Below are 16,457 nucleotides of genomic sequence, written 5' to 3'. Positions count from 1 at the left end.
GGTTAGTTTTGGTGAATCAACTCACTGAATAATATCCATGTGATCTTTATAAGTTTAAGTACACATTCTGATGGTGGAGCCTAACTCTAAAGTGTTTGTGAGTTGTAGTTTGTATTTGTGAATGAATCCAGTGCACAGCTGCAGTAATCAACACAAAAAGGCGACGTGAGTGCGCAATGTTTATATAGGAACTTCTGATCCTAATTCAGACTCCCAAATTAGAGCTCCCGTTTTCTTATTGATTTTATAATGTATATTTGTATAATGTGTGTGTTCTGAAATAGTGACAGAGAATAGCACTAGGATGGACAATTCAACCCTTAACTCAACAATGAGTAGATGAGTGTTATGTGTAAATGTGTAAATAAATGAACACTGAAATTCAAGTATTTCTTTTATTTATTTATATATATATATATATATATATATATATATATATATATATATATATATATGAATACATATATGAGGTGGCGACTTGTCCAGGGTGTACCCCGCCTTCCGCCCGATTGTAGCTGAGATAGGCTCCAGCGCCCCCCGCGACGCCGAAGGGAATAAGCGGTAGAAAATGGATGGATGGATGGATATATATATATATATATATATATGAATACATATATATATATATGTAATAGAATATATATATATATATATATATATAGCTAGAATTAACTGAAAGTCAAGTATTTCTTATATATATATATATACATCTTAACCACGCCCCCCAGCCACGCCCCCCACCCCCCACCTCCCGAAATCGGAGGTCTCAAGGTTGGCAAGTATGCTTGGACGCTGTATCGATTGATTTAGGTAGCCCTTTTTGTCTTTTTCATATTTTGTATTATTATTTATTATTATTGAATATTCACTGTATTTGATTTTTTTTTCGTTCCTTGACATGTTTCTCTGATGTACATAGTAAATGTATGTTTGTCGTTCAATAATATATATATATATTTTTTTATTAAATAAAAATAAACAAAGACTTTGGTGTGGTTCCGTTTCAGTGCGCAGGCGCGGCCGATAGGTGGCGACGTCGCGTAGCACAATGTTGGTCCTCCAAGCAGGCGAAGAAGAAGAAGCTGCAATAGACGAAGAAGAAAGAACGGCGCTTGGCGGTTCATCACAAACCAGCGCCAATGTTGTCATAAGTGTCGTCTTTATCAACAAAATGGACAAAGTCGGAGATGTTGACTCGTACGAGATCGAGGAGCCGAGCGACGAGGAGAGAGCAGCGAGCAGGTTGGTAGCCACCGAGCGCTAGCTCATGCTAGCCGGCTTAGCTTAGCTCACATGCTAACACGTAAACAAACTTAGCTCGCATGCTAACACGCAAACAAACTTAGCTCGCATGCTAACACGCAAACAAACTTAGCTCGCATGCTAACACGCAAACTGTAGTAAAGTGACTTACTCTTTATAATGCTCAACTCCATCTTTTAATGAAGCCCAACACACAGACACATTATACACAGCCGTTAGCTGGCCCCGTTGCCCAGGACCCCGCCTGAACCCCTAGTGGTGGTCACGGTGCTGCCTGAACAAAAAGGGCACATTAACATTACAACATTCCCTCCACCCATAGTCATTGTTGCCAACCTTGAGACCTCCGATATCGGGAGGTGGGGGGCGGGGCGTGGTTAAGAGGGGAGGAGTATATTGACAGCTAGAATTCACCAAGTCAAGTATTTCACATATATATATATATATATATTAGAGATGCGCGGATAGGCAATTATTTCATCCGCAACCGCATCAGAAAGTCATCAACCATCCGCAATCCACCCGATGTAACATTTGATCAGAACCGCATCCGCCCGCACCCGCCCGTTGTTATATATCTAATATAGACGATGCAAGGCATTATAGTGAGGTTATAAAGCTTTTGCCTGTTAAAGAAAGGAGACTGATCCAATGCAGCACAGACATTCGCGTGCCACGCTGTCACGACCCAGACGCACACCAGTGCGCAATCATATGGGAGCCGCGCTGAGCGCACCTCCAAGCGCGTCTCGCTGCCGGCGACGGCCGGGTATATGGGCCCGACGCTCCAGCGCCATCCATTTTCAGGGCTAGTTGATTCGGCAGGTGGGTTGTTACACACTCCTTAGCGGGTTCCGACTTCCATGGCCACCGTCCTGCTGTCTATATCAACCAGGGTGAGCCCCACCCCTTTCGTGAGCGCACTGCGCGCGGAGTGACCCCTGTTACGCGCCCCCGGCAACAGGGGTGGCGGGCAGGTAAGCTGCGCGGGCGGAGCGCGCGGAGTGACCCCTGTTACGAGCCCCCGGCCACGGGGGTGGCGGGCAGGTAAGCTGCTTACCTGCTGCGCGTGACGCCGGCCGCGGCGAAGGCGGACGAGGCGGGGTGTCGGTGCGGTGGGCGCGGTAGTGACCCTGGACGTGCGTCGGGCCCTTCTCGCGGATCGCCTCAGCTACGGCTCCCGGTGGGGCCCTCTCGGGGGAAGGGGCCTCGGTCCCGGACCCCGGCGAGGCGTCCCTTCTCCGCTCCGTAAAAGTGTCCATCTCTTTTCTTTTTTTTTCTTCTGTTGTGGCATATGCAGCAGGTGCCTGCTCGTTTTTCGTATGTGGGTAACAACATTTAACTATGTATATATATTTACCAATTGGTTTAACTGCCACCCGCAAAAAAAAAAAAAAAAAAAATATCTAATTGATCCGCCCGACCCGACCCGCACGCGGATAAAATCTTATTTTTTTAAATTTCATCCGCCCGATCCGCGGATAATCCGCGGACTCCGCGGTTGTGCCCGCAAACCGCGCATCTCTAGTACACGGCCTCACAGTCTGTGAACACTCGGTCCCTGGCCCTTTTGTCATGGTTCTGTTTTTGTTGTGCCTGGTTTGAGCCCACTTTGTCTGGCAGTGCTGACCGGACCATGTCCAGCTGCGTTCGCAATCTCCTGTTCATTAGCTGCTCCGCAGGCGTGGTGCCGGTTGTAGTCTGAGGGGTTGATCTGTATTCAAACAGGAACCTAGTAGAGATGCGCGGTTTACGGACACAACCGCAGAGTCCGCGGATTATCCGCGGGTCGGGCGGTTGAAATTAAAAAAAAATTAGATTTTATCCGCGGGTCGGGTCGGGCGGTTGAAATAAAAAAAAATTAGATTTTAAATAGATTCAGGCGGGTGGCAGTTAAACCAATTCGGAAATATATATACATAGTTCCTCTGGCCAAGATCTTCAGCTCTCGCTGGATTGGTTCGCAGCCGAGTGTGAAGCGACTGGGATGGGAATCAGCACCTCCAAGTCCGAGTCCATGGTTCTCTCCCGGAAAAGGGTGGAGTGCCATCTCCGGGTTGGGGAGGAGATCTTGCCCCAAGTGGAGGAGTTTAAGTACCTCGGAGTCTTGTTCACGAGTGAGGGAAGAGTGGATGGTGAGATCGACAGGCGGATCGGTGCGGCATCTTCAGTAATGCGGACGCTGTATCGATCCGTTGTGGTGAAGAAGGAGCTGAGCCGGAAGGCAAAGCTCTCGATTTACCAGTCGATCTACGTTCCCATCCTCACCTATGGTCATGAGCTTTGGGTAATGACCGAAAGGACAAGATCACGGGTACAATTGGCCAAAATGAGTTTCCTCCGCCGGGTGGCGGGGCTCTCCCTTAGAGATAGGGTGAGAAGCTCTGTCATCCGGGGGGAGCTCAAAGTAAAGCCGCTGCTCCTCCACATGGAGAGGAGCCAGATGAGGTGGTTCGGGCATCTGGTCAGGATGCCACCCGAACGCCTCCCTAGGGAGGTGTTTAGGGCACGTCCGACCGGTAGGAGGCCACGGGGAAGACCCAGGACACGTTGGGAAGACTATGTCTCTCGGCTGGCCTGGGAACGCCTCGGGATCCCCCGGGAGGAGCTGGACGAAGTGGCTGGGGAGAGGGAAGTCTGGGCTTCCCTGCTTAGGCTGCTGCCCCCGCGACCCGACCTCGGATAAGCGGAAGAAGATGGATGGATGGATGGTGATCCGTTAATTTCTGAAGCATATCCATCAATGTCATGTCTGTATCCGCCGGCTTACCGGGCTGGCACAAATCCCGCAACACGAACTCAGGAAAATTGCCTTCTGTTGTCCTTCGTCTGTGATTTTGTTAGCCACGAAGTAAAAGTCCAGTCGTTCAGCATACTGTTGCCAATCGTCCGTAGCTTGGTCAAACTCCGTTAAATTTCCAAACAACGCCATTGAAGTCTTGATTTATCCTCGTCGCTAATGTAGTAAAGTGACTTATTCCTTATAATGCTCAACTCGAACTTTTAATGAAGCCCAGCACACAGACACATTATGCACAGTCGTTAGCTCTACTGCTGTCAAAACACTGCTGGCCCCATTGCCTAGGACCCCGCCTGAACCCCTAGTGGTGGTCACGGTGCTGCCTGAACAAAAAGGGCACATTAACATTACAACATAAACAAACTTAGCTGGCATGCTAACACTTAAACAAACTTAGCTCGCATGCTAACACGTAAACAAACTTAGCTCACATGCTAACACGTAAACAAACTTAGCTCGCATGCTAACACATAAACAAACTTAGCTCGCATGCTAACACCTTAACAAACTTAGCTCGCATGCTAACACGTAAACAAACTTAGCTCGCATGCTAACTCGTTAACAAACTTAGCTGGCATGCTAACACGTAAACAAACTTAGCTCACATGCTAACACGTTAACAAACTTAGCTCGCATGCTAACACGTTAACAAACTCAGCTCGCATGCTAACACGTAAACAAACTTAGCTGGCATGCTAACACGTTAACTAACTTAGCTCGCATGCTAACACGTTAACTAACTTAACTCGCATGTTAACACGTTAACTAACTTAGCTCGTATGCTAACACTTAAACAAACTTAGCTGGCATGCTAGAACGTTAACAAACTTAGCTGGCATGCTAACGCATAAACAAACTTAGCTCGCATGCTAACACGTTAACAAACTTAGCTGGCATGCTAACGCATAAACAAACTTAGCTCGCATGCTAACACGTTAACAAACTTAGCTGGCATGCTAACACGTTAACACACTTAGCTCGCATGCTAACGCATAAACAAACTTAGCTCGCATGCTAACACGTTAACAAACTTAGCTGGCATGCTAACGCGCAAACAAACTTAGCTCGCATGCTAACACGTAAACAAACTTAGCTGGCATGCTAACGCATAAACAAACTTAGCTCGCATGCTAACACGTTAACAAACTTAGCTCGCATGCTAACACGTAAACAAACTTAGCTCACATGCTAACACGTTAACAAACTTAGCTCGCATGCTAACACGTTAACTAACTTAGCTGGCATGCTAGCACGTAAACAAACTTAGCTGGCATGCTAACACATAAACAAACTTAGCTTGCATGCTAACACGTAAACAAACTTAGCTCGCATGCTAACACGTTAACTAACTTAGCTGGCATGCTAGCACGTAAACAAACTTAGCTGGCATGCTAACACATAAACAAACTTAGCTTGCATGCTAACACGTAAACAAACTTAGCTCGCATGCTAACACGTTAACAAACTTAGCTGGCATGCTAACACGTTAACTAACTTAGATGGCATGCTAACGCGTAAACAAACTTAGCTCGCATGCTAACACGTAAACAAACTTAGCTCACATGCTAACACGTAAACAAAGGTGCTATGTGTGTGTTGTGGTAGTTCGGAGGACGAGCTGGACGTGCTGCTCAGCGGCACACCGGAGCAGAAGAAGAAGCTGATCAGGGAGTATCTGACCGGGGAGAGTGAGTCCTCCAGCGGGGATGAGTTCCAGAAGGAGATGGAAGCTGAGCTCAGCTCCACCATTAAGACCATGGAGGACACCTGGGGACCCACCTGCACTACAGGTGACACACACACACACACACATATATATACATATATATATATATTTAGACACACACACAGCATTTCCTGTGCAAGCCTTTAGCACACGTTGACTAGAAGGTTCCATCCAGCAGGAAGCGTGGTAGCCAACCCTCCCATGTATGACAAAATCTACTTTGACTCCGACTCCGATCAAGAAGACGACCAGCCCAGTAAGTCTCCAACCAAGATGGCGCCTGTGTCAGCAGTCTCAGGTACGATTCCCGTGCAGGTAGCTCCAGCGGGCGGCGGCGGGCACAGCGGGTCATCCTGACCAACGACGAGCTGCTGTACGACCCCGACGAGGACGAGCGGGACCAGGCCTGGGTGGACGCCAGACGCAGACGGTAAGAGCCTTCTCCCCCCGTACGCCTTCCCCGTCACACTTCCTGTTCCCGCAGCTACAACAGGAAGCGACCGTCCACGGCGGCCAACGGGCGGCGCTCCCAGGCCGCCAGTCTACCCAGCAGCGATGCCGTCCTCAACTGTCCCGCCTGCATGACCACGCTGTGTCTGGACTGTCAGAGGTGAGGCCGCCGTCCGTGTCTCCCGCCGCCGCCGCCGTCGCCGCACCTGGCTAACGCCTCTGTCCGCGCAGGCACGACAAGTACCGCACGCAGTACCGCGCCATGTTCGTCATGAACTGCACGGTGAGGAAGGACCAGGTGCTGCGCTACCAAGGCCCCACGGGCAGGAAGCCCCGCGGCAGGAAGCGGCGGAAGGCAGAAGACGAGACGCCGGAGCGGGTGCCGGAGCGGGTGCCGGTGCAGGTGCCGGAGCGGGTGCCGGTGCAGGTGCCGGAGCAGGCGCCGCAGCGGGTGCCGGCAGGGATGGACGCCGACGAGGTCTACCGTCCCGTGTGCTGCTCCGAGTGTTCCACGGAGGTGGCCGTGATGGACAAGGACGAGGTCTACCACTTCTTCAACATCCTGTCCAGCCACTGCTGACGCCACCTGTCTTTCTCTTTTTCACAATGAGCGCCCCCTAGTGGACCATAGGACCAACACACCTTTTTTTTTTCAGTCCTGCTTTTAGACTCGGAGTGGCCAAACCTTCTAAAAACTGAAAAGCTAGTAAGGGCACACTTTATTCAATAAATCAAACTTTCAAATAATGACTCACATGGGTCCATAATTACAATTGGAATTAAATACAGAAGTCTTATAATGATGAATGTATTTAATGTCAATGCACATTTCTTTAATAATTGATTACTTTTTTCATAATGTCAATATTTTCAGGTTTTAATGATTTATTTCTAATATTTAATGGTTTATTAAATGTATTGTCACATTAAATTTACACGTTAAAACACCAACATGTTTAATTCCAATTAATGACACATTTTCAATGAATTATGAAATATTTATTAAAAATATAATGAAGTGTAATTTAAAAAAAATAATGACATTGAATAACACTAACCTATTCGTATTGTAATGATGGCACATTGAAGTAATTATTTTACTATTTCATAATTTAATTAGATCATAAAATCATGAAATATTTCAATCTAAAATGTATTTTCACATATAATCTGTGTTCAATTTAATAATCAAATTCCGATTGTAATTAATGACACATTCAAGTATTAATTCAGTTAAATATGATTTATTGAAATCATTAAATTATGACATAATTGAATCAAAAAATGTAATTGAATGAAATTTTACATGAAATAATTAAATGCAATTTAATAATTGAATTCCCATTGTAATTAATGACACATTGAAGTAATTATTATTATTTTTTCAATATTTCATGATTTAATGAATTCATTGAATTATGAAATATTAAAACTAAAAATGTAACAATTAAGTGTAATTTCACATTAAATAAATTAATGCAATTTAATAACATTAAATATTATTTCCGATTATTGATTTAATGAAATCAATACATTAAATCAAAAATTGAACAATTAAATGTTATTTTACATTAAATAAAATAATGCAATTTAATAGCAATTTCATGCATTCAATTCCATATGTAATTAATGACAAATTTAAGTATTTTTTTAAAATATATTTCATGATTTATTGAAGTCATTAAATAATGAAATCCGAAATTGAGCAATTAAATGTAATTTCACATTTAATAAAATAATGAAACGTAATAACGCTTTAAAGTATTTAATTACAATTAAAATGAATGACACATTTAAGTAATATATTGATTTATTAAAATATTTTAATGAAATAAATAAAGTTATAATTAAATGTAAGTTTACATTAAATACATTAACTTATTGTAATGATATGCTCACATTTAATTCCAGTTGTAACTAATTTTAGTAACACTTTTAAGTCATTATTTAAATATGTATTTAATTTAGTCCCATTTCGCCTAATGTAGAAAATTATATGTATGTATGTATTAAATATATAGTCTGATTTAGTACTATAAAACGCGACTTTAGTGATTTAAGTTAAGTGTTTGCGAGTATATTTGTATTGTATCGTCAGGCAATAGCTGTCATGTGATTGGTTGAAAGGCAAAAGCGCGCTGACGTCACACGCCATCCGGAAGTAGCGGCCCGCAGGGCGACAAGAAGAAAGCGGAAGCTGTTCAAAAGTAGTAAAAATGGCTCTTGGAGACTGTTGGAAGAACTTGTCGTGGTTCTATCGCCAGTATCTCCTGGTGACGGCTCTCTACATGCTGGAACCTTGGGAGAGGACCGTCTTCAGTATCCTTGCTAACGTAGCGTTAGCTACATGCTAAGCGCTAGCATCCTGTTCTTCCGGGTTTACCAAGCTGCTCTTGGTAAACACCTTCATTCATAATGTGTTTCATGTATCAATATGTGCCTTTCTCTATGTAAAAAAAACTGTGGATAAATGTGAACAAATGTATATGGAGCTCGGCCGGTGTCGAAAAAGGGCGGCGTCGAGGCTTTGCCATTGAAATAGACTGTAGCAGCCATGCTAGGGGCGTGCCTATGTGGCGGCCATCTTAGTGGGGGCAACGTCCCTGTTGGTAAAGCAATACAATGTTAGCTCCGTTGAAATAGACAGTAGCAGCCATGCTAGGGACCCTATATATATATATATATATATATTAGAGATGCGCGGTTTGCGGACACAACCGCGGATTATCCGCGGATCGGGCGGATGAAATTAAAAAAAAAAAGATTTTATCCGCGCGCGGGTCGGGTCGGGCGGATTAATTAGATATTTATTTTTATTTTTATTTTTTTTTTGCGGGTGGCAGTTAAACCAATTGGGAAATATATATACATTGTTAAATGTTGTTACCCACATATGAAAAACGAGCAGGCACCTGCAGCATATGCCACAACAGAAGAAAAAAAAGAAAAGAGATGGACACTTTTACGGAGCGGAGAAGGGACGCCTCGCCGGGGTCCGGGACCGAGGCCCCTTCCCCCGAGAGGGCCCCACCGGGAGCCGTAGCTGAGGCGATCCGCGAGAAGGGCCCGACGCACGTCCAGGGTCACTACCGCGCCCACCGCACCGACACCCCGCCTCGTCCGCCTTCGCCGCGGCCGGCGTCACGCGCAGCAGGTAAGCAGCTTACCTGCCCGCCACCCCCGTGGCCGGGGGCTCGTAACAGGGGTCACTCCGCCCGCGCAGCTTACCTGCCCGCCACGCCTGTTGCCGGGGGCGCGTAACAGGGGTCACTCTGCGCGCAGTGCGCTCAAGAAAGGGGTGGGGCTCACCCTGGTTGATATAGAGAGCAGGACGGTGGCCATGGAAGTCGGAACCCGCTAAGGAGTGTGCAACAACCCACCTGCCGAATCAACTAGCCCTGAAAATGGATGGCGCTGGAGCGTCGGGCCCATACCTGGCCGTCGCCGGCAGCGAGACGCGCTTGGAGGTGCGCTCAGCGCGGCTCCCATATGATTGCGCACTGGTGTGCGTCTGGGTCGTGACAGCGTGGCACGCGAAAGTCTGTGCTGCATTGGATCAGTCTCCTTTCTTTAACAGGCAAAAGCTTTATAACCTCACCATACCTGCCAACTTTTGAAATCAGAAAAACCTAGTAGCCAGGGTCCAAGGGCCGCAGGCCCCGGTAGGTCCAGGACAAAGTCCTGGTGGAGGGTTCAGGGCTTCGCCCCCCGACGCAAAATGATTATTAGCATTCAGACAGGTTAAAATGTTGCTAAAACCATCACTTTTCTATCAGTCACAGTGACTTTTCAAAACAAAAATATTACAGCAAAAGTCATATGGGTTGATTGACATGTTTATTCTGTAAGCTAACTTCAATAGTTTGAAATTATTTTGACAGTTAATGCCAGTTATCCTGTCAACCTTTCACAAGACTTCAATTTGTTCATTGAAAGTATAAACAGTATAAACACTTTTTACAGTAAACAAATGGTAAAACAGTACTAAACAATTCCATAAAAAAAAAAATTGGTGTCATTATTAACTTTCTGTCCAAGCTTGTATAATCTACTGCCTTGTTCAATTGTAAAAAATATTCTGTGCCTAAAATTCACATTTCTATCACAATTATCATACTGTAAACATGGTAAGCTAACTTCATTAAAATTAATAGTCCTGTCAATAGCATGGAATTACAATTCAAATGTAGTTTTTTTGTAAGCCTTTCAAAAGAATTCAAAATATGAAAAATGAATGAAAATTAATTGAAGCCATCAGACACTTGAAAAGTGGCACATCACATCTCTAATGTAATCATTTGAACTTTTCAACAGAAATAGCACTGCAAAAATATTGAGGACATACTTCTGTATTTTGGTAGTTATGCTGTCAACATTTAACAAGATTTCTTCAACTTGGACTTGAAAGCATAAATAGTATAAACACTTTTAACAGTATGTCGTGCTGTGAAATACAGCCGACAGGATTGCGCACCAAACACGAAGCAAGGCCAAAGCGCATGCAGGTGCAGGAGAACAAAGGACTTCTTTCATTTAAGGTTTGTGATAAACCATCAAACTCATTCGTTAAAAGGACTCTATAGTAATATAAAGCGAGTTTTTCTGGACATTATCATGCAAGAAAAGTTTATTTTTGGGACCGCGATCACCGCGTAATGATTTTTAAAGGTTGCATTACAAACATTTAACTGTCCCATGTGATCAGTGTAGTGGATGTCTCTTATGGGCATCCGTAGTTGTGTACGTGTGTTCGGAGCATGCGCAGTTGGTTCAGTAAAGTCTACACCACTGAAGTGGACAGCCGTGTGTGTCACTGATTTCTACAATCAGCCAGTGCGATTGGAAGTCCATGCTCAATTATTGCCTCCGTAAATAAAACTTCGGCATTTATCACATCCAAAGAATCTGTTTGGGCGACGAAAAACGTTGAAAGTTTTCCACTTGTATCGCTAGCAACGGCATTAGACTTGTGTTTTTTTGTCCCAACGTGGTCTTTTACATCGCTAATTCCTCCGTGTCCGATCGAAAAATCTTGTCTGCACAAGGTGCAATTCGCGTAGTTTTCACCCTTTTTTTTTTTTTTTTTTTAATATTAGATATATAACAACGGGCGGGCGGATGGCGGGCGGGTGCAGTTCTGATCAAACGTTACATCGGGTGGATGGCGGATGGTTGACGACTTTCTGACGCGGTTGCGGATGAAATAAATTGCCTATCCGCGCATCTCTACTAGGGACCCTAAGTGGACCCCGACTTAAACAAGTTGAAAAACTTATTGGGGTGTTACCATTTAGTGGTCAATTGTACGGAATATACTGTACTGTGCAATGTACTAATAAAAGTCTCAATCAATCAAAAAAGACGTGCCTATGTGGCGGCCATCTTAGTGGGGGCAACGTCCCTGTTGGTAAAGCAATACAATGCTTTGCATATTGAATGTAAATGGAATGAAATGAGTTTATTTGGGTCATATAATCAACCATTCTGTGTGATCAATTTAACAGCACAGATGATACATATTAACAATTATACACATAGACAAAAAGAAAAAGGAATAGGCGAAGCCAAGGCTTATATTTGAATGATGGATTGTGTCAAAAGCTTTGCATAAGTCAATCACAACGTTCTACTTCATTCATTGAGTTTCATACAGATAAATATAATATTGACACAAATACTTTCTACGTGAGAAATGTCACTGTGTGGTTCTTAACAGCCGGCGCTCAGACTCCCTGCTGGTCAGCGTGGCGGGCATGGCGGTGTACACGGGCTACGTGTTCATGCCGCAGCACATCATGGCCATCATGCGCTACTTTGAGATGGTCCAGTCGGGCGGCGCTGACCTCTGACCTAGATGCGCCACGCCTTCTCCGTGGAATTACCCGGCGGTCAGAGGTGAGGTTGGGTGCGGTCGCCATGTTGGACTTTTTTTGGGGATCCTCGGCCATGTTGGATTTTAAATAAAAAGACGTTCTTGGTTTCTTTTCACTTAGTTTTTTCCTCACATTCTAGAGCACCTTCTTTCTTTCTTTTTTACCGAGGAGCGTCACGGACTCTTTCACGGACCAATCATGACTTTGAAAAGTAGGATTGGGGACCCTCTCGTTGCTCATTGACAGCGTCCACAAGGAAACAAAAATAAATGTTATATTTTTGAAATAATAGACACCTTTGTTTCCTTTGTCTCCCTCTAGTGGCCTGGCGATGTAAATGACTTGTGTTCACATTGCGACGTCATGTGATGATAACTCATCGTCATTGTTGGATAAAAACTATATTTTCTACTTCCACTACTATGATCTGACGAGCTATTACCTCGACATTGATGATTTGAGCGTTGACTGTTTAAAAAAAGGAAAATCACACTAAAATCCTTGGGGATCCAAAAGGGTCCCCACTTATAAAAATGTTAAAAATAGTCATTGCTATTTTTGTTTCATTCAAATCTTACAGTGGAACTGTAAATCGACTTCAGGTATGTCTGTTGATATAAAGGTGAGAAAACAAGTTGCCTTTTTTGTCAAAGACAATCCTGGTTTTTATGGCAAAAACCCAAAATATGCATTGTCTAAACCAGTGACATGCGTTGAGGTTGATGGCTGGTGAGGCACTGACTTCATCACAGTCAGATTTACAAACATATGAACCCTAAAGAGTATCTTATTCACCATTTGATTGGCAGCAGTTAACGGGTTATGTTTAAAAGCTCATACCAGCATTCTTCCCTGCTTGGCACTCAGCATCAAGGCTTGGAATTGGGGGTTAAATCACCAAAAATTATTCCCAGGGCGCGGCGCCGCTGCTGCCCACTGCTCCCCTCACCTCCCAGGGGGTGAACAAGGGGATGGGTCAAATGCAGAGGACAAATTTCATTACACCTTGTGTGTGTGTGACAATCATTGCTACTTTAACTTAACTTTAACTTTACACATACAAACTGCACATTTAATTAAAAAAAACGTTATTATGGTCTTACCTTTACTTATAAATAAAGTCCTTTTGTGCTGGATTAATGAACCCCCTGACGGGTGTGTTATATCAACTAAAGCCCTCACTTAAACTTTCCACGTGCAAGATTAAATCTATTTAAAAAAGTGTAACCGAGGGTTTATAAATGTGGCCTATACTGTATGAAACTACAAAATAACAAACACGGAGGCTCCAGTTTACACGAGGACCACTTTATTTACCTTCTTTCAAAAACCTCCGCTCCACTACAACATGTCATCACTTCCGCTCTTGGCGCCTTCAAAATAAGAGCTCAAGGCATATACTGTATAACAGCGCATAACAGGAACTTAACATCACAAAGAGGAAAGCCCATGAAAATAGGCTACAAAAGTTATTTAATAAGAAGCCAAAAAGTGCAAAAACAATAATGTTCATGTTGGAGGAGTTGTGAATTAGATACACCTGCAGTATGCAGGTGTACCTAATGTTGTGGCCCTGCAGTCATTCACAACTCCTCCAACACCAACATTATTGTTTTTGCACTTTTTGGCTTCTTATGAAATAACTATTTTAAATAGATTCAATCTTGCACGTGGAAAGTTTAAGTGTGGGCTTTAGTTGATATAACAATTCTACGGCGGGGGTGCAGGAGGCGAGCCTCAGCCAGTGCGTCTTTTGCAGCCGTTTTATGATCGCTCAGCACAAGAAATACTTTACACACATACAGTTGTTGACAAAATACACTGTACATTATATACCTCAGCTAACTAAACTATGGAAATGTATAATAAAATTCATATAGCAATACAGTCTCACTGCACAGCAGGCCAGCAGTTAGCCGAGTCCGGAATCCATGTTGAGGCACTGAGTGACGTGCCTCAACTGGCTGCTGTTCACCGCACCGTCTCTTCTCAGTATTTGAACGGCAAATGTGAAAATTCAGCGATTTTGAATAAAAATAATCTAAAACTGGTGAAGTTAAATGGAAAATAACTTTATAGTATAATCACTGCATACATATAACAATTTAATTATTTTTTTTTCTTTTTACATTTTTTTTCTTTCCACCTGCCTCTAGTGACTGCACGTCACTGGTCTAAACCCAGTTTTTCATGGCAAACACACAAAAGCAACATTTGACCCCAAAATATTTCAAAGTAAAATATTTGATGTGAATACATGTGAGCATTAAATAGGTCAATAATGCATAACATTTATTTTAATTCATTGTTTTTGATCAATGACAGTTGAAAAAAAGAAAAAAATCACACTAAAATTCTTGGGGACTCAAAAGGGTCATTCTTATAAAAAAAATAGGTCATATATTATTATATGTCTATTATATATGCATTATGTCTAAATACAGTTGTTCATGGCAAACACACAAAAGCAACATTTGCCCCCAAGATATTTCAAAGTAAAATATTTGATGTGAATACATTTGAGCATTAAATAAGTCAATAATTCATAACATTGATTTTGATTTATTATTATTATTGGAGCAACGGCAGCATAAACAAACATACAAAAATAATGGGGATCCAAAAGGGTCCCACTCATTAAAATGTTAAAAATCAGGCATACATTTTAATTTATACTGCAACACTTAAATCTCTAGACAAACATCAGGTCTGTCCATATCCTGTTTTTTTTTGGCATGCACCCTTTATGTCTAAACCCAGTTGTTCATGGCAAACACACAAAATAAGCAACATTTCCCCCCAAAATATTTCAAAGTAAAATATTTGTTGTGAATACATTGGAGCATTAAATAGATCAATAATTCATAACATTGATTTTGATTCATTATTATTTTTGGAGCAATGACAGCATAAACATACAACAATCATGGGGATCCAAAACACTATTAAAAGTGTTTAAAAAAAAAGAAGTCATATTATTTAAAAGTCCCACTAAAATTATTGGGGATCCAAAAGCATACTTGCCAACCCTCCCGGATTTTCCGGGAGACTCCCGAAATTCAGCGCCTCTCCCGAAAACCTCCCGGGACAAATTTTCTCCCGAAAAACTCCTGAAATTCAGGCGGACCTGAGTGACGTGTTGACAACACACAACAACAGTGTCTACCGTAAAGCAGTTCGTCTGCCGTAAACAGCAATGTTGTGACACTTTTAAACAGGACAATACTGCCATCTACTGTACATGCATATGTGACCCACCCATAATGTGTCACATTTTTGTGTTGATTTATTTATTTTATTTTGTGGTTTGAATTCGTTTTTGGAGCTGTCATTACACATTTATCAGTATTCACATTGGTCAGTAGGGGGCAGTAGGGCGTTTCTTCCCAATTGAATGCTATCACCTGCAGACCGGAAGTGGCTTGTCATTCTGATGAGCGCGACCAGTCTGTGAACAATTGAAACGTCCTGTGTGCTTTTTTCCTCCTGTATAACAGGTTAGTTTTGGTGAATCAACTCACTGAATAATATCCATGTGATCTTTATAAGTTTAAGTACACATTCTGATGGTGGAGCCTAACTCTAAAGTGTTTGTGAGTTGTAGTTTGTAAATGAACACTGAAATTCAAGTACTTATTTTATTAATATATATATATATATGTATATATATATATATATATATATATATGTATATGTATATATATATATATATATATATATATATATATATATATAGCTAGAATTCACTGAAAGTCAAGTATTTGTTATATATATATATATATATATATATATATATATATATATATATATATATCTATATCTTAACCACGCCCCACCCCCACCCCCCACCTCCCGAAATCGGAGGTCTCAAGGTTGGCAAGTATGTCCAAAAGGGTTAAAATAAGTCAGTTTTAAACTTTTTTTGACACTGTATTTTTAGAATGTGCCACAAACGGTGAACAAATTAGGTCTGTAAAAATATGATCATGTCATATCGCTGCCATAAATAATCACGGTTGTTATTATCGTGTTTAAAAAGTACTTTTACACACACACAAAAATCCTGAGGCCACGTTATTTTTCTACTTAAAATAACTCGATTAATATTTAGCATGTTTTGTGTTTTTGATGTGTCTTAATTGCTAAGCTTTTCCAGTTTTAAATATGTATTGTATCTGGTGTCCTATTCTGCTTGGCGGTCCTTGAACGCACCGCACAGTCCGTGCACGTGAGCTACATGCGCCTCGCGCCGCCCTCAATGGCGGTGAGCACGCCTGATGACGTCACCACCGGGTCAAGTGATGACGTCACGAACAAGTTTTCAACTTTTTGAAAAAAAAAAAAA

At 42.5% G+C, this 16,457-nt stretch overlaps 2 protein-coding genes across 5 annotated transcripts; both read left to right on the top strand.

Annotated features, from left to right (window-relative positions):
* The first annotated feature begins 1,033 nt into the window (after positions 1-1,033).
* Positions 1,034-6,986, top strand: eapp (e2f-associated phosphoprotein). Of its 3 annotated transcripts, XM_061987683.2 has the most exons (7): positions 1,035-1,242; positions 5,669-5,853; positions 5,965-6,045; positions 6,105-6,219; positions 6,274-6,399; positions 6,471-6,630; positions 6,667-6,986. In XM_061987683.2, exons 1-7 carry the CDS (start codon positions 1,049-1,051, stop codon positions 6,817-6,819), a joined length of 1,014 nt encoding a protein of 337 aa, XP_061843667.1. In that variant the 5' UTR covers positions 1,035-1,048; the 3' UTR covers positions 6,820-6,986. The 3 variants fall into 3 exon arrangements, with proteins under 3 accessions (XP_061843665.1, XP_061843667.1, XP_061843666.1); XM_061987681.2 differs by having other exon boundaries at positions 1,034-1,242; positions 6,471-6,986; XM_061987682.2 differs by having other exon boundaries at positions 1,036-1,242; positions 5,968-6,045; positions 6,471-6,986.
* Positions 6,987-8,299: 1,313 nt separating this feature from the next.
* On the top strand, positions 8,300-12,405 carry sptssa (serine palmitoyltransferase, small subunit A). 2 transcript variants are annotated; one of them, XM_061986834.2, is made up of 3 exons: positions 8,300-8,558; positions 11,967-12,134; positions 12,252-12,405. In XM_061986834.2, the coding sequence occupies exons 1-2, from the start codon at positions 8,456-8,458 to the stop codon at positions 12,086-12,088; spliced, it is 225 nt and encodes a 74-aa protein (XP_061842818.1). In that variant the 5' UTR covers positions 8,300-8,455; the 3' UTR covers positions 12,089-12,134; positions 12,252-12,405. The 2 variants fall into 2 exon arrangements, with proteins under 2 accessions (XP_061842818.1, XP_061842817.1); XM_061986833.2 differs by having other exon boundaries at positions 11,967-12,405.
* Positions 12,406-16,457: the final 4,052 nt, after the last annotated feature.

This window comes from Nerophis lumbriciformis, linkage group LG26, assembly GCF_033978685.3.
Source record: "Nerophis lumbriciformis linkage group LG26, RoL_Nlum_v2.1, whole genome shotgun sequence".
Taxonomy (NCBI): domain Eukaryota; kingdom Metazoa; phylum Chordata; class Actinopteri; order Syngnathiformes; family Syngnathidae; genus Nerophis; species Nerophis lumbriciformis.
This window is presented reverse-complemented; position numbering and strand designations above follow the sequence as displayed.